Source organism: Hermetia illucens, chromosome 7 (genome assembly GCF_905115235.1).
Source record: "Hermetia illucens chromosome 7, iHerIll2.2.curated.20191125, whole genome shotgun sequence".
NCBI lineage: Eukaryota > Metazoa > Arthropoda > Insecta > Diptera > Stratiomyidae > Hermetia > Hermetia illucens.
In genome coordinates, this window is record NC_051855.1 from 8,544,687 (window position 1) to 8,569,269 (window position 24,583).

Below are 24,583 nucleotides of genomic sequence, written 5' to 3' on the forward strand. Positions count from 1 at the left end.
AAGCACGGAGAATTGAATTACCACCTGACACAGTTCCTTACGGGACACGGTGGCTATAGGAAGTACTTGCATCGCTTCGAGTTGGACGAGTCTCCCAACTGTCCTGAATGCGGTGCTACACTCGAGGACCCAGAGCACGTTATGTTCCATTGTCCCAGATTTCTACAGCAGAAAAGGAGGTTGAACAGCATCTTAGGGGCGCACATCGAGCCCTCCAACCTGGTGGAAGAGATGTTGAAGTCGGAGGAAAACTGGATGGCGGTAAATGAGGCAGTAGCCGTGGTGCAGGCAAAACTCCTGGAGTTGGATCGAGCTCGGAAGGCGGCGCGACGGAGGCGTGACATGGACGAGCTGGTATAGCGAACCAGAGCCTCCCCCGCGAAGTAATACTTCACGGTGGTCCCGCGGGGAGGGGCGGAAGAATGGGGGTGGTTTTAGTGGGTGTAAATCCCACACACTGCTGCAACCTGGCGCAGCAGCGTCTTTCTAAGATTTCCACCTCCATCCATTAAAAAAAAAAAAAAAAAAAAAAAGACGTCTGACTGACAAGAAAGTACCACAGTTTCAATATGGAGAAAAGATAGGTAGTCCATCGGAATGTTCAAATTACCGTCCGAAACAGAAACATCGAACTCTTCATATTGCATTTCTGGATCTGGTGGAAGCATTTGACCGTGTGCCACACGCCTTCACCTGGTATGCTCTACAACAACATCAAGTTCCAGGGAAATTCGTGCACTCGGTTAAATTGCTCTACTATGATCGCAAAAGTAAAGTTTGAGGTGTGGCATGTGTATCAAACTCGTTTCGGGTCTCTGACGGTGTCCATCATGACACCGCCCTCTCATCCCTCCTCTTTGTTTGCCTTATGCAACATAGTCTCAGACTGAAACTGTATAGAATTGAATTTCTGACGACCAAGCCCCATGAAACAGCCACCATTAAAGGCAGTGATCTGCCCAGAACTGAGCGACTTAAATATGTCCGGTCAATGCTATCAGTCAATAGAGAACTGTGTTAAGAAATTGTTTCACGCTTTAACGCAACCTGAATGGAGTGGCGTTACACAACTGGTGTTCTTTGTGATCGACGTATCAACGAACGCCTCAAATCTAAGATTTTCTATGGTTTTGAGGGTTGGCCGACTATAAAAGACAATAAATGGCGCCTTGCGATAATGGAGACGAACGGCGACAGAATATTGGCGTGACATGTTTTGATCACATCCGAAATGAGGATATCCGCGATCGATATGGAGTTGGAAAGGCCTGTTCGACTAGAGGCTCCCCTTCGGTTTTAGATTCTTTCCATTGAGAAGCAGCAACAAGTCGGTGAATAATTTTCGCAGCAAAGTGGAAAAGGTGTTAGAAGAGGAAGCTACAGCCACAAAACGGAAAATAATAATCGAATTAGAGTGCCTAAACGATCTATGTAGAGCCAGGCGGGTTGAAAAGGGATAGTAAGCGCGAAGAAGAGAATAACCTTATCAGGGATTGTGCTAGAAATCTGAAAAACTCAAAAGAAAGGATATGTGGCCGACACGTTGTAGGTCGTGGTAGCTGTCCGGCATATTAGAGCTAGCTGAACTGACACAAATCAATCTCGACTACAGCAAAGTAGATCAGAACTTGCTCGTATAGACAATTTAAGAGTCAAATCTAACCAAGCCCTATCTGAAAACTTTGCAAGAGTGGACAATATATTGATGAATGTCCGAAAAGTATTCATCTTCCGAGGTAGAAGCTTGAGCTGGAATAACTCATTATTCAAAGGGATGGTCCAGCGGGTCTGAGCAACCACCAAGCCATCTTTCGCAACATTGGAAATTACATTCCTGGTGACGTTAAAATGAGGGGTCAAAACACGAAGTAAATGGCATTCGGATCACAGCAGCAAACCAAATTATTGGTGAAACTTGTTATAAAAATGTTATTAACGGTGGTGTCAGGTCTGTGTTGTATAAAGTCAAATCAGAAGACGCTAGTTCCTGTGATGCTACTCCCATCTTCATCAAGTTGCGAGAGAAGTGTCTTTGATGATATGGTCAGTTATATAATTCACGGTGATGATGCCGAGTTAGCTGAGATTGGCGATTAATTCCAGCATGGCTATAAATGGCTAAGTCAACAGAGACAAAGAGAAAAACAATCCTTAAAAAAAATCAGTTTGACCAGTGAAGTTCACTGTATCATGTATTTCAATCGACCATAAGATGCCAGATATAGGTGAAATTATGTCTTAAATCTAAGTTAATTAGCATAAATTAACTCACCTGATTTCGTTGCGAATTGGCGTTAAGAGGATCTTCTGCGGCTAACATAGCTGACGAGAACATGATACATCCAAGTATAACATTACCAAAATGGCTATGGTTGCATAGCCAATGACAAAATACTCGGAATCTATCGTTGGTCAAATCGCATTCCGTGGGTAGAATGTTCCAGAATTTTCAGTTGACGAGGATATCAAATACACCGATGAAGAAAATTAAGTTTCATTGTTAGATTAATAAAGTCAGAAGAACAACTATTTTAAATTCAAATAATCATAAAATCAAACAGGGATGAAATTAAATAGTGAAAACTTGTTAACAAATACAAACGGAAAACGTCAACTCCCAAAATCCTCAAAAGATATCGTTCCATGTAAAAACAAGACTATTGTAGAGAAGGGAAACCACATAAATTTACAGACATTCATAAGTATATACATACAAGTGCAATGCATGGTCTAATTCTAATTGTTTATATTCGTATCTTTCCTCCTGCATTAATTAAATAATAATAATCGTTGCCGCAACAATCCAATTGGTTCAGGGCCTTGAAGCGTGTTGGAACACTTCATTCAAGACCGTCTAGTAATTCGTCCTTAACTTTCAGGTAGGCCTTTCTTAAAAATTCTAATGTGAAATGAAATAGTTTTGATGAATTATCCTGATTACTCGAAACGATGCAATTAATCGTCAAAACAATGTTTATTTTATGTTTTTTTTTCAAGTGAGTATCAGAGTTCGTTCTACAAAGGGTCGACAATTGGCCACGGTTTCTATATGCCAGCGTTATTGGCCTTTAGTGGTAAAACACATTCTGTACGGGGTGAATGCTTTTAGGAAAACACAAAGAATTCAGAGTAAGCAATGGAAAAATACCTCCTCCAATCCAAAGTGGGTAACTTATAATCAGAGGTAACTGGCTCCACTCGCGAAAAGCGTCAATGATACCGCGTGCGTGCGCAGTAAGAGAGTTGTCAAATGAAGTTCATTACACGAACTTGTATGATGTAACATACGAGTACAGCAAGTCCAATGCGCAACGCGGCACATGAAAAAAGTTCGGAATATTGAACTTTTGCGATGCGTGACGGATGATAGCTTGTTGACACTTCAGTTCTCTAAATGAATTCATTCAAATTAATTACATTCAAAAGTAACAGCCGAAAACGAAAAACGCCGCCAAATTGCAAATAGCGTAACCAGTCATCACAATGAACCTTACCGACGTGGAACAGACGTTACTGATCTGAAATCTTCATTGTACATCTTTTATTCAAGAAGAACAATAGGCATGCATGGTGACAGTGTACCTTTATAACGCCACGATAAAAGAGACAGCGGAAAATTTCATTATTACCCAAAATGGAGGTCTTCAGACTTCCCTGTGGGAAATGTTCAGAAAGAAGCTGGAGGACGAAGAAAAATTGCTCACGACCGGGGCGAATAGTCAGCAGTTGGAGGCAATTACGAAGAGTACTGGCGATACCAATTACAGATTCGGTAATATCCCGGTGCACATATGCAAGGAGGGACCGAAGAAGGATATTTCGGAAGCTACATTCCATGAAAGCTTTCTCAGAAGGAAGAATACCGGGAACCAAATTAAAATATATACATATATGATAGCATATACGAGGGGGACCCATAAGTTCGGGGAATTAAGCTGTGATAGGGAGGGAGAGTGGGGGAAACTATTGTTTGACCACATGTCCGTTAGTGTTACGCCACCTGCGTCAGTGTGCGAAGTTGTGTTGCTGTAAGTGCATCGGTTTGCCTGTGAGATTTTTTTTAGTAGAACAACTTTTTACATTTCGACGAAAACGTAATGGCAGGACAACCCGCGGCTGTGAAATTTTGTTTCCTGTTGGGGATATCGGCCACGGAAACTATTGTAATGCTTAAAACTGCTTATGGGGATGCTGCCTTAAGTAGAACCAGAGTTTAGGATTGGTTTTCACGTTTTAAAAATGGAGAAATATATATAGAAGGCCAACTTCGTTCAGGAAACCCCTCAACGTCAAGAACTGAATGACCTCGTTCATGAAGACCGTCGCCGAACCATTGACTAACTCTGTGAGATATCGGGAATGTCATGGAGTTCAATTCAGAGAATTTTATCCGAAGATTTGCACATGAGAAAGGGTTGCAGCCAAATTCGTCCCGCGCCTTCTGACAGATGAGCAAAGGGAGTGTCGACTTCAGACATGTTTTAAGCTTGAAAATCAGCTCCAAGAGGACCCTGATTTTTTTTCCAAGGTGATTACTAGTGATGAATCGTGGTGCTATGGATGTGACTCAAAAGAAATATGAAAGGAAAGCGTTTTGCCAGTGTGGAGGAGGTGAAACAAAAATCGCTGGAAGACTTAAAGGACATCCCGATGAGTGAACTTAAAAAATGTTTTGAACAATGGAAGAATCGATTGAAGAAGTGCATTGTAGTGAAAGGCGAATACTTTTAAGGTGATCATGTAAAAATATTGAAAAATAGAGAAGTTATGACGAAATTCCCGTTTTTTTTTTGGGTCCCCCCTCGTATACATATATGCCTTTTAAAAGGATTCGAGGAGCTGTAGGCATTTCAGTCCCATTGGAAGCCTGTGCTGGAGCTCACGAAGATCTTCGTATGGTACAACTTCCCAGAAGACAATATCAGAATCTTAGCTGGAATATATCCTCCTGTCTGTATGAAGAAGAAGATGGGACGTTTATTGAGAATGAAAAAGATAGGGACTGAATTCTGTTTGAAGTTCTGAATGTTTGTGAGTTTCGCAAGGCGTACCTTTTGAGGCTTGCATCTAACCGCGAGCGTTATGTTAGTTTTTGATCGCCTTCTCTTTGTGACTTAAAAACATTCCAACGAAATGTCAAATAAGCTGAGGAACAAAGAGAATATTCCACATTTAATACAATACATACAATTGCATAAAGTATTAGGCCTACAAATAAGTTCGATGGCGTAGCTTGTTTTTTATTCCATTAATCCACATTTCCAAACATTCATCGGAAAGCTACTGTCAATAGGCACAAACGTCAGTATAAATTATTTAATTGAAGTGTAAACAACAATACTTTTTTCATCAACGAAAATGGCCAATTTTGTACCAAATAATGTGTTTTTGCGGAGAGTTCTACTTCATTATTTCAATATGAAGAAAAAAGCAACCGAAAGGCATCGCATTTTGGTGGAAGTTTATGGTGACCATGCTCTATCTGAACGAACGTGTCAGAGGTGGTTTGGACGGTTTAAAAGTGGCAATTTTGACTTAGAAGACGAAGAGCGCGACGGACGGCCAACAATTTTTGAAAATGAAGAATTAGAGGCATTGCTCGACCAAGATCCATCGCAAACGGAAGAAGAACTTGGAAAAACACTTGGACTCACTCAGCAAGCCATTTCCAACCGTTTAAAAGCAACGGGAATGATCCGAAAGGTCGGAAGTTGGGTTCCGTATGAACTGAAGCCAAGAGACGTCGAACGCCGTTTTTTCACGTGCGAACATCTGCTCCAACGACAAGAAAGGAAGGGTTTTCTGCATCGAATAATTACTGGCGATGAAAAGTAGATCCATTACGATAATCCCAAGCGTCGGGCAACGTGGGGATACCCCGGCCATGGCTCATCATCGACGGCCAAAGCGAATATTCATGGTGAGAAGATCATGCCATGTATATGGTGGGACCAGCTGGGTGTGGTATACTATGAGCTGCTAAAACCGAACGAAACGGTCACGGGCAAACTCTACCGACGTCAAATGATGCGTTTGAGCCGCGAACTCAAGAAAAAACGGCCGCAATACCAGCAAAGGCATGATAAAGTTATTTTGCAACATGACAATGCTCGTCCACATGTTGCACAGCCCGTTAAAACATATCTAGAAACGTTGAAATGGGAAGTCCTACGCCACCCGCAGACATTGCTCCTTCTGATTACCATTTGTTCCGGTCGATGCAGCATTGCTTGGCTGACCAGCACTTCTCCAATTACAACGAACTCAAAAAATGGCTCGATGAGTGGATAGCGGGCAAGCGGGCCAATTTTTAGCGCGATGGTATCTATGAATTGTCTGAAAGATGGAGGAAAGTTGTGGCTAGCGATGGGCAATACTTTGAACAATGAATGTGTAACCAATTTTTCACAATAAAGTTTCAAATTTAAAGAAAAAACCGACAGAACTTATTTGTAGGCCCTATATTTCCCAAATATCACAAGCCAAAAGGAACTACTCTAACAGAGTTCGTCGTCGTGCACTCCGCGCGGCTCGCGAGTGCCATACGAAACCAAGCTAGGATGTTCCTACCAGTTAAAAATAATTTTCTGGTATCCTATCTCAAAGTGAAAGTGTAGCATTCTATCTAACATAACTTGATAATAGTGAGAGAGAGGTATTTGGATGCTAGAGTAAAATGGATAGTGGGAACATCCAAATCATCCAGAGTCGAAATTATTTTAGGACTGACACCCATCGTATTGAAAACAAGGATCATGATGAGAGGCACGCGATGTACACCTAGCTAGGCTCAGGTCACAACAGCGGTAAAAGCGTTGAGCGTATAGTGAGCAGATCGCCCAAGGAATTAAAAATACAAAACGAGAGTAGGCTGGCAAGAGGCTGCATAAATGGTTAAAGGAATTAAAAGGGCAACAAACTCCCAAAAGTAAGGCTAAACTCCAAAGAAAATGGAGCATTGAGTAAAATCGCTAAAATTGCAGCGGAGTGCTTTGCGGTAATGTTCTACAGAGTCATGTGCCTAACCTGGATGGGTCGAGAGACTCTCAGATCAGCCAGTCTCTCATTGACTCCGATGTTCAGACCAATCTTGGCAAGTGAGTTTTCATCAGCGTGAATTACGTACCCATACCATTGAAGATGCTTATCTGGCAATTCTTCTATGATCGGTGCAACCCCATATCGATCGTCATTCCTGATTTCTGATGTGGTCGTAGTGTGTTACGCCACTGTTTCAACGCAACATCTTTGTTTCCATTACCGCGAGTCGCCGTTCAATGTCTTTTATAGTCGACCAACAGTCAGAAGCATAGAGGGCGACAGGGCAGACAACACTGCGGTAAATTTTGGATTTGAAACGTTTGTTGATGCGTCGATTACAAAGAATGCCTGTTGTGAAGGTGCTACTACAGTCATAGTGCCTGAGATGGGTGGCAAACTCTGGTTTAGATTCATTCTGAAACCAAGTCTCATGGGCACATGGACACAGTCCTGAAAACTGGCTACCACTAGAATTTACAATACCATAGGGAGAGTTAGGATTATCAAAAGCTTCACCACGAAAGTTCCAACTGGGAGATTTATGTAAAGGTGACATGTCACAAAATTGGCTTCCTTTCGCAGTTATAGAGAAGAGGGAAAAGCCCTTGTATGCTTGATAAGCAATTGTCGGTCTCTAGCCAGAAATCTAAGAATTGCCTCTGGCAATAAGATCACGGAACTGCCAGCTTATTTGTGCCACCAACATCATCGATAACACCTTAAATCCCTTTTGTCCGAAGAAGAGGCGGGCGTCAAATGCCTGGAACTAAAGATAAATGTCACTAGCGAGGAAAAATAAAAGGAATTCGTTAGTGCTGGACCAGATGGTTGAGACGCCAACATCACAATGTCGTCCCTATGCTCCGATTTCGAATCTCGGCTACGGTAATGTTTGTTTGTGATTTTCTAAAGATAAGATATGTATGTATGCATATGTACGATTCCACCGGAAAAAGAAATTAGTTCATCGAATTGGAAGCTTTTCAGACGTTCAGTCTGGTTTTCATAAAGTGATTTGATTATTGAAACCATAGAATTGATTACCGGCTTCGCTTAAAATGTATGGATGTGAAAAAATGCATCAATGCTGCAGCCGGCTGGAGCTAATTTGAAAAATCCCTCAGTAACGATTGATGATTTTTTTAAGAGGATAATGATGGGCACAAAGAGTATATTTGTCTCTACATTATGTCGTCTCCACGTACTCGAGGAGGGCGATCAGACCCGAGTGTGCGAGGGACTCATCTGAAGTGGCTTCGGCCACCAAGCCTCACCGGAGGTTATCTGGTACCATGGGAACCGGGATGGCCCTCTGAGAGCATATGCTCCAGGAGAATTCCTGGAGGATGTGTTCTCGGCCCGGTTATTTGCGGTTGGCCCCCTAGTGGGAATTTCATGGTGGTTGTGGTTATGTCTACATCGCGGGCAGAGTTCCTCTGAGCTCAAGCGTGGAGTTGCGCTGTACAACTCGGGCGCCGTACCCCTTAGTTGCGGCAGAGGTGTTAGATAGGCCTCGCATCCACTGGTATGAATGCTGAGCCTGCACTCAGTATAAACCAGGACCGCTGTGCTTGCATGGCGGGGCTCTGAATGTGATCCCAAAATCAATCCGTGTCCGAAGAGGACCGTGGGATTATGCCTACACGGCAGGTTCTCACGTTAAACCCACAGGACTTTCATGTCTATATTATGTCCACTATTATAGAAGAGAAGGGAGAAATATATAGGCTGCTAAGGGCCCAACCGGGGTAAAAAGAAAGATGGAGGAGCCAAAGATAATAATTTTCATAAGTAATCCGGATTATTGCTGCAGCGCCAGATTATGCAGAGATAATTTTGCTCTTTTCAGCAGAAGTAATATCTTCGAAACTATTTCATAATATAAATTTATTAAAAATCTTTTATTTTTTTATTTTTTAAATTTACTTATCCGTCTTCAACTTAATAATTCAAAATTTATAAAATTATTTAAATAAGTAATAAAACTATTTTAATTTATGTATTCATAGTTTTTTGGTCAATAAAAAAAGAAATATTTTTACTTTTGTCTTTCAGGAAACAGGAAAACTATTTTTTTCATAATTCCTGCTTGCCTCTATGCTTTCAAATGGTAAGTTCAAGACATATACGTGGAATTCATGCGACATATAATCAAATTAAAAAGGAATAACGCATTCCCAGCTTTCAGTAAGTTCCATAGCATTCGAAATATAATATAAATGAAAATCAATTTTAAAGCAAATGAAATAAGGATGTTAAAGAACGAAACTGTGTAGAAAAATTGAAAAATTTCGAAAAAAAAAAATTAAAAAATTGCATAATTCTGGCTTTTGGATTCAAATATTTTTAAAAGTTGCATACAATTCACATTCTATGCAAAAAGAACTTATATATGCGTCCCACCATTGGTTCGTGCACTTGAAATTTTGAAAGTTTTTTGAATAAATTTACTGAAATTCTAAAATTTTCAATATGATAATGATCTTTTTTGACAAATTATATTTCTATATTACCAATCCTATCCTACAACCATAACTTTGATTTTTCTCTTCAAACGCCAATAATGTTCTGATCAATATCCAATCACAAGCGCCCCCCCCCCCCCCTCCGTTTTGCCACTATGGGAGAACGCACGAATTACACCAAAACTATATTCATATATATATATATCAAAAAGGGGAAAAAGTTCTGTGCGATTCGGGCACAAATAACTGGAGAAACATTTAAGTAAATTCAATTTCAACCATAAACGTATGAATAAACACCAGATTAAGAAGATATTTTATATAAATAGAAAAATTCAACTAAAAACCTGTTCGTTTGTGACATTATGAAGAATGATGATGCGGGCGGTATCGGTAAGATTTTTGTAGGTTCATTATTCACTTCGGACATTCGTCGAGGACGTGCTGATATAACAGCTTTTTATTTTTTGTTTATTTATTTATTTAGTAATTTTTTTTTTTTTTGTATTTCAACATTTTTATTATTTTTTCAATATTTAAACTCAGCGCATCATCATATTTGTGTAAATCCATCCGTCCCGCATTTCCCACATACAAATCAGGCACAAATTATATTGAGTGATTTATATAATATTATCGAAATATTATCATCCATAAGGGTAGACATATATGTATATACATACAAATACGATTTTTGTATTCATAATCAGAACGAACGTGAGAGATAATGGGAGGCAGACAGTGAAAAGAAAAAAGAAAAAAAAGAAACCACAAAAATTAACATAGAAGAAAGATACAATATTAATTAATATATTTTTGGATTGTTTTGTGTTATTTTTTTTGTGAAAGTCTTGCAATTAAGATACATTGAAATTTATTCTTTGATAATAATAAACACGTAAACACAAATACTCAACCTTTCTTCTTTTTAATTGTAATTCTTCATTTATTCGTTTTAATAGTAAATAAAACTAACAAAATTTTCCAATAAAATCCTAGAACGAATTCATAATTTTATTCTGAAATCGGAAATAGAATCGCAATTTTACAAGGAAAATAATTTTATAAATAAACATGGCTGCATATGTATTATATATATATACGGGGTGTTCCATCTTTCATGTCGGTATAAAACCATCGAATAACTCACAAAAAACTGAGGTATTTTATTTTAGGTGGCCGCCTTTTTTTTTTGGCCAAAACTAATTGTGACCTTTTTCCTGTGGTATAGCGGTGGTTTCGGCACGATGTTTGATATGTGCTCTTCAATTGGCTGAAGGTTGCTGGCATACATTTTGCATCTCGTTGCAGCGTTAAATCAGATCTGGAGATCTGAGTAGTCATTCCACGTCGCCTCTTTTTCACATCAGACGTCTAGGGAATTTTGTTTGTTTTGCAGTGTGGCATGGGGCACCATCTTGTTGAAACCAGTAGTTGGGCAGTTTTTGAAAATGGGTCCGTTAAAGAAGTGATCACTTTCGACACCCCGCACTTCGCACCTTTCCAACAAATGTCAAAACTAAGACCGACTAAGTACTAATAGAGGCCTTTCATTTGATACCCCACATGAACACATGCACATCTCCCTTTTGCATGTATGGGGACCCCCCTTAAATTCAACGTAAAAGGATGTAACTCAGTATAAGCGTGAGCGTTTATAGTTCCCACCTTTCCACCAAATTTGATGCCAATCGCTATAGCCGTCTCCGAGAAAAATGCGTGTGACGGACAGAGAGACAGACAGACAGACAACCTGAGAGGAGTTAATTTTAAACAGCACATAGAGTATACTTGTAAAAGAGCATCCACCACGAGTATTGCTCTGGCAACGATGATGCCGAACGTAGGAGGCCCGCGGCATACTTGCAGGCTGCTCATAGCCAGGGTGGTGAGTTTTATCATGCTGTATGCAGTCTCAGTTTGGGGAAACGCGCTGCAGGTTTTAGGCAATGCATATAAACTGAGTACGGTTTACAGAAGAACAGCCTTAAGGGTGCGCTCTGCCTTCAGGACCGTCTCAGTCGTTGCAGCGTACGTCATCTCGGGAATGATGCCGATTGACATCCTGGCAACCGAAATGATGAACATTTATAACACCAGGTCCATCTCTCCCTTATCTCAGGTGAAAAAAGCCGAAAGGGAGAGATCCATAAGCAGATGGTAACAGCGATGGGACCAGTCAGAAAAGGGGTCGTTGGACTTACAGGTTGATCCCTTCCATCGGGGAGTGGCTGATGAGAAAGCATGGCAGATCAATTATAATCTCACCCAGTTTCTCACCGGCCATGGAGGATACCGTCAATACCTGTACAGGTTTAAATTGGACACCTCACCTAATTGTCCAAATTGCGGGGTCCCAGAACACCCAGCGCACGTTTTCTTCTAGTGTCCCAGGATCGTGGAAGACAGGAGGAATCCAGAGGAAACTCTAGGTGAAGTGCTATCATCGGAAAATTTTGTCCGGAGAATGGTAGCCTGTCAGGAAGACTGGGATGCGATCAATTCCATGATCGCAGTCATCATCATCATCAACGGTGCAACAACCGGTATCCGGTCTAGGCCTGCCTTAATAAGGAACTCTAGACATCCCGGTTTTGCGCTGAGGTCCACCAGTTCGATATCCCTAAAAGCTATCTGGCGTCCTGGCCTACGCCATCGCTCCATCTTAGGCAGGGTCTGCCTCGTCTTCTTTTTCTACCATAGGTATTGCCCTTAGATTGCAGTAATCCAGGATAAACTGCGAAAAGCAGAAAAGTGAGGAAGGCGCGATTACGAACCCCGCGGGTAGTCGAAAGGGGACCTAGCTAAAGTAAGCTCTGGCGTCAGGCCAGAGTCTTTTGAAGATTTCCACCTCCTCAAAAAAAAAAAAGAGGTGTTGCCAGATCTTCCATCAGGCGTGTCCCTTCGTGTGGATCAGGGAATGCTCGGCGGATGCATATGAATATGTACCTGTACGTATTCGAAGACGCGTGCGTGCATGGGAATGTTTATTCGCAGGTCGGGTAGGTCGGAGAAAAACGTCCACCAGTGGATAAAAATGGCTATGGGAAAGATACACCAACCGCATCCGAGCATAAAGAATTAGTGGAGGCTCCTCAGTATCGAGAGCCGGATCCCGTTAGGAGAACCTCAACTATTATGAAATCTCCCCCAATATCCAAGGCGGAAAAGGAATTGGGCCACTAGAATCCCGTTGACGTCTGAAAATGTGCGGAAAGAAGAATGGAGGCTTTGGAACAGAAATCCGACCTGGAGGAGTCATCTTTCATTTTGCTTGAAGCGAAAATAGTTGAGTTGTCAGAACTCATCAAAGATAAACACAACGTGCGCCAAGCAATCAAGCATATGGTGAGAGCAATCAGGGTTCTATACAACAAATTCCGGGAAGATGAGAACGATTTGAAAGCGAGCCCCAAAATTACCCCTTCGACGATGACGCAGGTGACACCCAGCCGTATACTCGCGGATGGGCAGAAGAAAAAGAAGAAGACCAATATCCAGAACATTAGCAGGTTCCAAAGAAACAAAAAGGCGTACCACTCGCCTTTTTGATGCATTTGTGGCACAAACGCCAACTCAAGTAGTCACTTTTCGATCATGCAATGGTGTTTCATGGGTCTCGCGTGAATTCTCCGTCCCACAAATGCGGCAATTTGGTTACCGCAGAGAATGTGAGGGCCTCGTCGGTCATCAAAATTTGCTGCTAAAAATCAGGTGCCGCGCCAATCATCAGCAACTCGGATGGTATGACGTAAATATTGTTTCTGTTAATTGCACTTTAACCTAGAACATACCTTTACATGGGCCAGAACCCTTCTGTGGAATCGGAAACGGTTACATGGCTATGAATCTAAGGAACGAAAAGAAACGGCTGAGGGAACTATATTGGGCGGGCCTACCAGGGATGGAGCAGTCCAGGGTGCTTATTGGGAGATACGAACCCATGCGTACAAAGGATTGCTTAAACCTCACCAAAAAGAACCTCCGAATCATAGTGGGAATTCTCACTGGTCATTGTCGGCTGAACTACCACCTAGGGAAGCTAGGGATATCTACGGACACTGCCTGCAGGTTCTGTGAGGAGGAGGACGAAACCTCTATGCACATCCTGGGACAGTGTCCGGCACTTGTGCAAAGTAGGCCGATACATCTGGGAGAACACTTAATACCAGATGCAAAGCTGAAACTTCTGGAAGTGGGGAACATACTAAAGTTCCTAACGGTTACAGGCCTCCTTGAAATACTATGATCAACAGGTACACTATAACCAGTAAAAGGGGCACAATAGTTCTTCAAGGACGCGGTGCGACTTTCCCTTAACAGAATAATAATAATAACCTAGAACAAATGCAAATCATTCTTTAAAATGCTCCGCAAACTGTTTTCTACTGACGCGAAAATGCTGAGCGCGGGTGATGATGTCATCGTTTACTCTGACCGTTTCAACAAGTTCATTGAAACCTCTTGATCGTTGACAATTTCCCACTGACCTGCCAGACGGTGCCTGTTATATTTTCAACGATATGCATGTTGGGTCAAAGGGTAGTATAGGTCCCAGGACGAAACGTGGTACCCACGATGGAGCAGAAACCCTGGGAAACGCCTGCTGAACCAACACAAACTGCTCTACTACCAAACCCTATCTCCACCTCCATGTGGTGATCGCTGGGAGTTCTTCCTTTATGAAAAACTGCAGACGGAGAAGGATGAAGGCTCGCCTAAAAACGGGTCCAAATGTACCAACTGGTCCTCCAGGTTGGGGGTTAGGTAAGTCTGACAACCTTACACGGAAAATCGATGTTACGAAGCCACGAAAGGAGCCTCGAACAGGATGGATCTTACAACAACGAACACGGCAACGAGAACGGATTAACGATTTACGCATTTTCTCATGGAACGTGCGCTCCCTGTACAGACCGACTGCTGCTGAGCAACTAGCCGATACCCCGTCCCAATATAGGGCTGATATAGCAGCGTTACAAGAGATGGACAGGGACCGGTTTCCTGGAGAAGGGCCGCTACACCATATATTATAGCGGTCATCCAGTAAACCATGTACTCGGGGTAGGCTTCTTAGTCAGCCAAAAAATGAAAACGAAACGCTGTTATCGGGTTTGAAAATATAAACGAAAGGCTATGCACTCTGCGTTTGCGAGGCAAGTTTAGAAATATATGCCTCATAAAGGTTCTCACGCCCCTACAAAGAAGACTGCATAGTCGGAGAAGGATACCTTCTACGAGGCAGTTGAACGGACAATCGAAGCCTGTCATAAGTATGATATCAAAATCGTATTTGGAGATTTGAACAGTCAAGTAGAGACGGAGCCAGTATTCAGTTACGGAACACTGAATCAATGTTTAACGATTGGCAACGAGGCATTATCTGTCTTATACATAAAAAGGGGGATATCACACAGTGCAGAAATTATAGAGGTATCAGGTTGCTGAGTACCATCTATAGGATATTCTTTGCTATTTCGCTAGGCCAGATAGCCCCATACGCCCAGAACATCATTGGCCCATACCAAAGAGGCTTCACTCCAGGCAAATCAGCAACAGATCAGATTTTCACTCTGCGGAATGTGTGCAATGGAAGAACTGTTGGAATATGGACACCAGGTGCACCATTTCATCGACTTTAAAGCCGCCTATGATAGCATAGCCAGGGTACAAGTGTACACGGCCATGAGAGAAATCGGTATCCCGACGAAATTGATGAGACTGACTCGGCTGACCCTGACCAATGTGCAGCAGGATCACTCTCAAGACCATTCGACATCAACAACGGTCTACGACAAGGGGATGCCCTATCATTCGTCCTCTTTAACCTGGCCCTCGAGAAAGTGATCCGTGATGCTGAGGTAAATGCAAGAGATACGATCCTCTTTAAGTCCACCCAACTACTGGCCTATGCTGACGATATCGACATCATTGGAACACCCACCCAAGATGTACAAACTGCCTTCATCCAGATCGAGCAGGCGGCCATTGAGGCGAGATATTGGGCTACACATTAATGAAGGCAAGGCAAAATATATGGCGGCAACGTCAGCACCGAAGACGAATCAGCCAACAGCATCAAACCGCGCTGGTCAAACAGGAAGAATAAAGATAGGAGAATACAACTTTGAGACCGTAATTTCTACTATCTAGGATCGAAAATTACAACCGATAACAGTTACGATGAGGAAATCCGCGCACGGTTGTTCAGCCAATAGAGCCTATTTCAGCTTACAAAAACTGTTCCGCTCGAAACGTCTCACCATAAGGTCAAAGCTCTCACTGTACAAGACAATGTTCTTGCCAGTCCTCATGTATTCCTCGGAGACTTGGGTTCTTAGCAAGAAGAATTGCGAACTTTTGGCCGCGTTCGAGAGAAGAATCCTCTGAGGAATTTTTGGCCCCCTACATGAGGATGGACGATTCCGTAGCCTATATAACGACGAAATCTATGAGCGATACCATGACCGTCCGGTTGTGGATATAATCCGACTCAATAGGTTACGGTGGGCGGGTCACTTAATCCGTATGGATGAGGATGATCGCATCCAGAAAGTGTATAAGGGCAATATCTATGGTAGAAAAAGAAGACGAGGCAGACCCTGCCTAAAATGGAGCGATGACGTAGGTCAGGACGCCAGACAGCTTTTAGGGATATCGAATTGGTGGACCTCAGCCCAAAACCGGGATGTCTGGAGTTCCTTATTAAGGCAGGCCTAGACCGGATACCGGTTGTTGCACCGTTGATGATGATGATGCATGTTGAGTTAACATGACAATTTTCAATGCACGTTGTCATTATTTCGATGTAAAGCGATTCATGGTTAAAATTGTATTGAAGTGACGTTTCAAAGTTTCGCGTGATACTGGCTTTCAAAGTCTTGAATTTGCACATACGCGATTTAAGGGGGGTTTTGCAGTCAATTACTGAAAATCACAGTAATATACAATTGTTAAATTTATTTGAAGAAATATCTGTATAGAGAGTATTTCGGAACCTAGGCACCATATCATGGCAGCTTCTTGTTTTTTTTTTCAGATTTTTCGGTTGGGTAGATTTTGAGAATAGGTCCGTTCCAACAAATGTCAAAACTAAGACCGGCTTCGGAAAGTACTAATCAAGACCTTTCATTTAATATAACACATAACTGTATTTGGTGGAAAAAAAATTTAACCCTCCTTTTGCATGCATGGGGACGGCCCCCCTTTCTTAAATTCAACGCACTATTTGCGTGAGCGTTCACAATTCCCAACGTTCCACCAAATTTGGTGCCAATCGTTATGTAACTGTTTCTGAGAAAAATGCGTGTGACTGACAGACACTAAACCAATTTTAATAAGGTTTGGTCTTACGCAAAACCTTGAAAACACGTGTAACCAAATCAATTAATTGATTGATATACGTTGAAGTTATTCGATGTTTTTATACCGACATAAAAAATGACGAACCATGTACGAGGAGGGACCCATAAGTTCGGGGAATTACGCTGTGGTGGGGAAAGATAGTGGGGGAACCTATTGTTTGACCACATGTCCGTTAGTGTTACGCCACCTGCGTCAGTGTGCGAAGTTGTATCGCTGCGAGTGCATCGGTTCGCCTGTGAGATTTTTTTTAAAAAAATCAAAACAACTTTTCACATTTCGACGAAAACGTAATGGCAGATTGTCGAGAACAACGCGCGGCTGTGAAATTTTGTTTCCTGTTGGGGAGATCGGCCGCGGAAACTATTGTAATGCTTAAGACTGCTTATAGGGATGCTGCCTAAAGTAAAACCAGAGTTTACGATTGGTTTTCACGAATTAAAAATGCAGAAATGTCTATTGAAGACCAACTTCGTTCAGGACGCCCCTCAACGTCAAAAACTGATGAAAATGTCGACAAAATCAATGCCCTCGTTCGTGAAGACCGTCGCCGAACCATTGATCAGGTCTGTGAGATGTCGCGAATGTGAAGGGGTTCAATTCAGAGAATTTTATCCGAAGATTTGCACATGAGATTGGTTGCAGCCAAATTCGTCCCGCGCCTTCTCACAGATAAGCAAAGGTAGCGTCGACTTCAGGCATGTTTTAAGCTTCAAAATCAGCTCGAAGAGGGCCCTGAATTTTATTCCATGGTGATGAATCGTGATGCTATGGATACGACTCAAAAGGAATATGAAAGGAAAGCGTTTTGCCAGTGTGGAGGAGGTGAAACAAAAATCACTGGAAGGCTTAAAGGACAGGAACAATGGAAGAATCATTTGGATAAGTGTGTTGTAGTGAAAGGCGAATACTTTGAAGGTGATCAAAGTTTGGTGTAAAAATATCGAGCAACAAAGAAGTTGAGACGAAATTCCCGTTTTTTTTGGGTCCCCCGTCGTATATACACTCGCTAGAAAAAATGTGCGTACACTAAGCAGTTCCTGGTTATTCGTTAGTAAAACACACGAATAAATTAGTTTTTTAAAAACATTTTATTGTTTGCATATTGCTTGTGGTCTTGTTGCTTTGATAAGGCCACTTTTACGAAATTAGAATTCAAGGAAACTGAAATAAAAAAAGGGAAATAAGAAAAGTCACAAATGTTCAGTAGAAAAAGTCTGCGTACAGCCACATAATTATGTAGGTGATTCCCCGAAATATAAATCCTTGCCATTTGGAGTAAATTGATTGTGAGTTATTGGTTTATGGCTGTGTTTGAAGTGTGAAAAATAAGGACGTTTTTTCGTTATTTTATGTTTATAATTGTTATTATGGAATTGAAGCGAAAAGAGATTTGTGTAAGTGAAAGAAAAGTTATAATAAAATTATGGGAAGAAGGAAAAAGTTTCCGCGAAATGGCAGGGATAGTAGGAAGGCGACATTCATCTGTTCAAAGGGTAGTTAACAACTTTAAATCGACGGGAATAATAACATCGAAGTCACGATCTGGTCGCCCATCGAAGTTGTCGATTAGGGAAAGGCGAAGTATTATAGGTTCGGTGAAAAAGAATCCACGAATAACTGCACCACAAATCGCGAAAGATATTGAACTTAAGTTCAACAAAAAAATTTGTGCTGATACTGCACGGAAAATACTCAAGAGAGCTGGTTACCATGGGCGAGTTGCACGTAAGAAACCATTTATTTCATTAACTAATAGGCGAAAAGGAATAAAACTTGCGAATAAGTACGTAAAGCAATCAAATGAATTCTGGGAAAATGTGCTTTTCTCAGATGAAAGTAAATACTGCATTTTTGGAATAAAAGGAAGAAAAAAAGTATGGAGAAAAGCATGTACAGCATTGAATAAAGAAAATTTGATGCCAACGGTAAAGCATGGTGGTGGCGGAATAATGATTTGGGGGTGTATGGCAAGTGGTGGCGTAGGAAAACTGCAATTTATAGAGTCTACCATGGACAAATATGACTACCTAAATATTTTAAAACGTAATTTAAAACAAAGTCCTGAAAATTTACGCCTGGGTGACGAATTTTATTTTATGCATGACAACGACCCTAAGCACACGGCTGAGGTTAATAAGCTGTGGCTATTATATAATGTTCCCAAACAGTTACATACACCCCCACAATCGCCAGATTTAAATCCCATAGAACATCTGTGGGATTTATTAGAACGCAGAATTCGCCAATACGATATAACTTCAAAGGATATGCTGAAAAATGTATTACAAGAAGAATGGAATAAAATAAGTGTTGAAGAAACATCTAAACTTGTATCTTCTATGCCGAAAAGATTAAAAGAGGTCATAAAAAGAAAAGGGTATCCTACAAGCTACTGATTTGCTTTTCATATTTACTCAAATATAATTTTTTTTTAAATATTTGTTTACTGTACGCAGACTTTTTCTACTGAATTATTGCGATTCTTTTAATTTTTGGCTTTATAACCTGGTTTTTGTAAGACTTATAACTTAGTGAATTAAATACACTAAAACTGCGGAACTATTTGTAATGTTTGGATAATAAATTCGCCACAAAAATTACCTTAATTTTTTTGTTTTACTAAGGAAAAGTATCATACTACTGAGTGTACGCACACTTTTTCTGCCTAGTGTATAATAACTTTACGACGAAACGATAAAATGAAATGACAGTAATATAAATAACCGTAAAATAATAAATAAACCAAACCACCCGGCGGAATAAAACTGCACAAAAATGTACCATTCTGCATATAAACCATGCAGAAGTACACAAACCGGCCACCATCACCAGCGCCCCTTTATCTTTTAGTAGGTAGGATCGTCCGAGTCTAAATGTTTGACATTTAGTGCTAATATTAGGTAAAATCCAGTATCTGCCGAGATTGTGACAACCCGGAAAATAAACTGATGATTCCGAAAAATATCTATTCTTTTGATTTTCTAATTTTACTTTACTATTCCGAAAAGAAGCTTCATAATCAATGAAAAACCTAAGTGAATTGCGATTTCGAAGATTGCATGTCAAAACTTTCACAAAAAAAACCCACAAAAAACATTGGATTATCATTTTAAATATATTTCTAAAATACTGGTTACTTAAAAACTAAATAAATTGATTAATTTATTATTAATTCGTTGTTTTCATAAAGAAAATATTTTGATATAATTATATAAGAATTTCTTGCATATCAAGCAAAAGTTTGTAGTACACATTTACCTGTTTGTGTATGGAAATATAAAAAATGCACTTCCTCTGGGTATTGGCTTTTTAAACTTCTTAATGCTGACTTCGGACAATCGACGTGGACGAGCCGTTATTTGTTCGTGTATATCGCCATTATCTTTTTTTATATTTTATATATATGCATATGATGGACGTGATTTGGATTTTCGTTTTCCCAATGGTTCAATTTCATTTTGAAATTTAGTTTTTTTTTATTTTTGGTTTTATCATTGCGGTTCCAATTCATGACAATTTCGTATATATTTTTTGGTGTGTTTTGAATTTATTTTTGGATTTGGAGAAATTTCGAAGAAAATATTTTAATTTTTAGTTTCAGTATAACCAATTGAAAATTGATTCAGTAAAACCAATTGAAAAGAATAAAATAATTGTGATTTTTGGATTTTTGTTTTTCCTTTTGTTTTTGCAATTGTCTTAACCTACTTCGAGATACTCTTTATTTTATCCTTTCTATTAATTGTTTCTTACTTCTTGTTATTGTTGGGAGGAGGTTTGAGACCTGCAATTAACGTCTGAGGTCTTCATGATACTATCCAGGGTGCTTCAAAACTATCGGACAAACTGTATGGCGAGGAAGGACACCCAGAAAATAAAACCAACATGGACGAATTGAGAAGGAGTAAAGTTACGGTGCAGGGGCTCGGAACCCCAGTACCGGCGGCTTTTGGGAGTGAGCAAGCGGGCTCCCGGCCGTCGATATCCCTCGACCGCAGTGCCTCGGTGGTGGACAACTTGGCCACCGTGGCATCTAATGCTACAAGTGTTTTAGATTTGGAAAAGGAAGTGTTCAAGCGAAGTACCACTCTACCAAGGACACCAGTAACAAAACCGAAGAAGGGTGAATTGAAAGCAGACCGTTGGACAACAAAAACAGCAACAACATCGACCGCACATATTCAAGAGGAGCAGCAACAGAAGGTACTCCAGGACCAGGAAAAGGACCCATTCAGAAGAAGTTCGTCAACTTTGAGATCTCCGCCAGTGCCAAACATCAAAAAAGATAAAACGGAGGGAAGGTCAATGAATGCCAAATGTGAAGGAGTATTTAAAAGTAGTAATCTGATTAAGAATCATCATGGAGAGCAGGGCCCTGAAGCAGAGGAATTACCCTTCACACAGCTTGTTGCAAAAATCGTGGAGCTGTCTGAGTTCATCAAGGACAAGCACAACGTCCACCAAGCCATAAAAAATATGGTGAGAGCAATTAGAGTGCTCTACAACAAACCGCAGCAGGAGGAAGAAAACTCCAAGGGCAAGTCGAAATCTGTTGCCACAACAGTGTCACAAGCGACCCAAGTGACACCTAATCGTGTTGCAATCGGCCTACCACCAAACAAGAGAGTGCGAGAAGGAGATGTGGATCCTCTGGGAAGTCAACAGGCGCCTAAGAGGAAAAAAGCCATACAAATAGTTCCGAAAAACGGAACTAAAGACACCGAAGAGAGAAAGCAGGTTCCCCAAGTGCGAGCTCCGGCAATCGACTCGACGAAATCCAAGGGGAATGAAAAAGGTGGTTGGACCAAAGTAATTAGGAAAAAGGCGAAGAAAAAGGCAAAAGTGCGGATTCACCCAGAAACGATTATAATCTCCAGCAATGGAAGTTTGTCTTACGCTGAAATACTGAAAAAGGTCAAAGCTGACCCCGAGCTAAAAGATCTAGGCGGAAATGTCAGCAAGATTCGAAGGACCCAAAAGGGTGTCCTCATGTTTGAACTGAAAAAAACCAGCTTGGGGAAAACTGATGGCTTCCGAGCTCAGGGAGAATGTCACAGTACGGACCCAAAAACATGAGGTCTATATGCTGTGCAAGGATCTCGATGAAGTGACATCCAAAGGAGAAATTTGCACTGCCTTGATGGAACAGTTCAAGTTGGAGGAACTCGCCGAAGAGTCCATTGTGAGTTTGCGGAAAACCTATGGCAATACTCAGGCGGCCACATTGCGATTGCCAGTGGACGTCGCGCAGAAGTTATTGGCGGCCGGGAAGGTTCGAATCGGATGGGTTGTTTGCCGCCTGAGAGAGCAGATTTCTCTAAAGCGGTGCTTCAAGTGCCTCGCGTTTGGTCATTTCGCGAAGGCATGCACCAGCGGCATTGATCGGTCCGATCGATGCAGAAGGTGTGGGGAGAAAGGCCATATTGCCAAAGCGTGCAATAGGGACCCCAAATGCTTATTATGCGAAGGAAGTGAGGGACGGGATTACCGGCATATTGCCGGAAGTGCTAAATGCCCGGAATTTAGGAAGGCGCTGACTTCAATGAAAAAATGAGGTTTATTCAAATAAACCTCAATCATTGTAGGGTCGCTCAAGATTTACTCGAGCAGACGATCTACGAATCCGAGGTGGAAATTGCCATCATTAGCGAACCCTATAGAAACCGTCACGGTGGCGTGTGGGTTATAGATTCGTCTGGTGGAGCGGCGATATGGGCATGCGGTCGACAAGCCATCCAATGTACTGGGAATCAGACATACAACGGCTTTGTGTGGGCGAAAATAAACGGGGTATATGTGTACAGCTGTTACGCCCCACCAAGCCCCACCACCTGCCCGAATTTGAGGAAATGCTTGACAGCCTTGTTCTCGACGCAAGGGGTCGTAGTCCAAGGGTGATAGCTGGTGACTCAATGCTTGGGCCCGTGAGTGGGGTAGCAGAGAGACAAATGCAAGGGGCCGCAGTCTATTAGACACTTTCGCACAGTTGGATGTCGTTCTGGCCAACGAGGGAGATGTAAACACCTTTCAAAAAGGGGGGTCTACCTCAATCGTAGACCTAACTTTTGTCAGCCCTGCACTGGCACGTGGTATGCCTTGGTGTGTCAGCAACCACTACACCCACAGCGATCACCAGGCGATCTTCTTTGGGCTATGGGTGGAGTCACCGGGCATAAGATCATCATGCCCGAAACCGAGAAAGATGTCAGGCTGGTCCGTTAAAGCTCTGGATGAGCAGACCTTCATGGAGGTGTGGTTAGACCAACCTAATAAAGCAGGCGCCTCTACGGAAAGAGCTGCCCATGTGGTCCAATGCATCGCCGAAGCGTGTGACGCGTCCATGCCGAGGAGGTGCTCATTCCCCAGTAGAAGACCAAACTACTGGTGGAATGCTGAACTGGCCAGCCTCCGATCAGCCTGTCACCGAGCCAGAAGAGCGGCTGAAAGAGCGGTAGGCAGAATCGACCAAGGGCAAAAAGAGCGCGCCTATAAGGAAGCTCGCAAAACCCTCAATCTCGCCATCCAACGGAGCAAGAGGGAATGCTTTAAGGAGCTCTGTTTAGAAGCAGACGTAAACCCGTGGGGGAGCGCCTACAGAATCGTGATAGGGCGATTCAGAGGCCGATCATCTCCGTAGATCACGTGCCCTACACTCTTGTTAAAAATCATCCAGGGGTTATTCCCTCAGCAAGAGGAGGGCGTAGACAACTTCCAGCGACCTCTGAACGACACGGCAATACCGCCAGTCACCAGTGACGAGCTGCTGGAGATGCGCACTAGGATAGGAGATAATAAAGCTCCGGGTCTGGATGGCGTGTCGAATAAGGCCCTTAAGCTGGCCATCAAATCCAGACCAGACATGTTCGCTCAGTTGTTCGAAGCGTGCATGTCCGAGGGGATATTTCCTATATCATGGAAACGACAGAAGTTGCTGCTACTGCCGAAGGCTGGCAAACCACCAGGTGAGCCAGCCTCTTACAGACCTATTTGTCTTTTGGACACTGTGGGCAAAATGCTAGAGCGAGTAATCTATAATATATTACTCCCGGTTGTTGAGAGCCAGAGAGGTCTCTCAGATCGGCAATATGGGTTCCGTAAAGCCAGATCAACCATTGATGCCATCAAAATGGTTACTGGCTTGGCCGAAGATGCAATCCACGGAAGGGGCAGTACTAGCAAATATTGCATAGTGGTGACCCTGGATGTGAGAAATGCATTCAATTCGGCCAATTGGAACCTAATACGGGAATCTCTGGCGAAGATTGGTGTTCCCGCTTATCTTGCAGCGATTATCAACAGCTATTTACAAGAACGGAGGCTTTGGTATGACACCGATGACGGACCAAAAGAGTACGTTGTCTCTGCGGGTGTCCCACAGGGATCCGTACTAGGCCCACTGCTGTGGAACATCATGTACAACGATGTTCTTAATCTTCCCCTTCCGGAGGAAGCCACGGTGGTGGGCTACGCCGATGATATAGCGCTGGTTGTTGCCGCAGAGCATCTCGAAGATGCTGAGTTATACTCATCCGAAGCGATCAGTGCTGTTAAGGGTTGGCTTGAGAGTTCAGCTCTGACACTTGCGGAGGAAAAAACGGAAGCGGTCCTTATCACCAAGCGCCGTAAAAGAAATTTTGCCCGTATTCAAATTGGGAATCATATCATCACTTCTAAGCCTGCCATCAAATACTTGGGAGTGATGATAGATGGGA

General features: G+C 42.1%; 1 protein-coding gene across 9 annotated transcripts in view; it reads right to left on the minus strand.

The window, feature by feature from the left end:
* Positions 1-24,583, minus strand: part of LOC119660711 (muscle calcium channel subunit alpha-1) — a 458,885-nt gene that overhangs the window by 317,042 nt on the left and 117,260 nt on the right. For 6 of the 9 annotated variants that reach the window (XR_005250469.1, XM_038069349.1, XM_038069352.1 and 3 more), the window contains exons 15-16: positions 20,130-20,253; positions 2,273-2,402 (exon numbers count right to left, since the gene is read on the minus strand). Coding sequence is in view for 8 of the 9 variants with exons in the window: in XM_038069349.1 (XP_037925277.1) it covers positions 2,273-2,402; positions 20,130-20,253 (254 nt within the window). In the remaining variant the exon portion in view is untranslated. Of the gene's footprint in view, positions 1-2,272; positions 2,403-9,853; positions 9,963-20,129; positions 20,254-24,583 lie in introns of all 9 variants that reach the window. The other 3 variants (XM_038069351.1, XM_038069354.1, XM_038069350.1) reach the window with 1 other exon arrangement.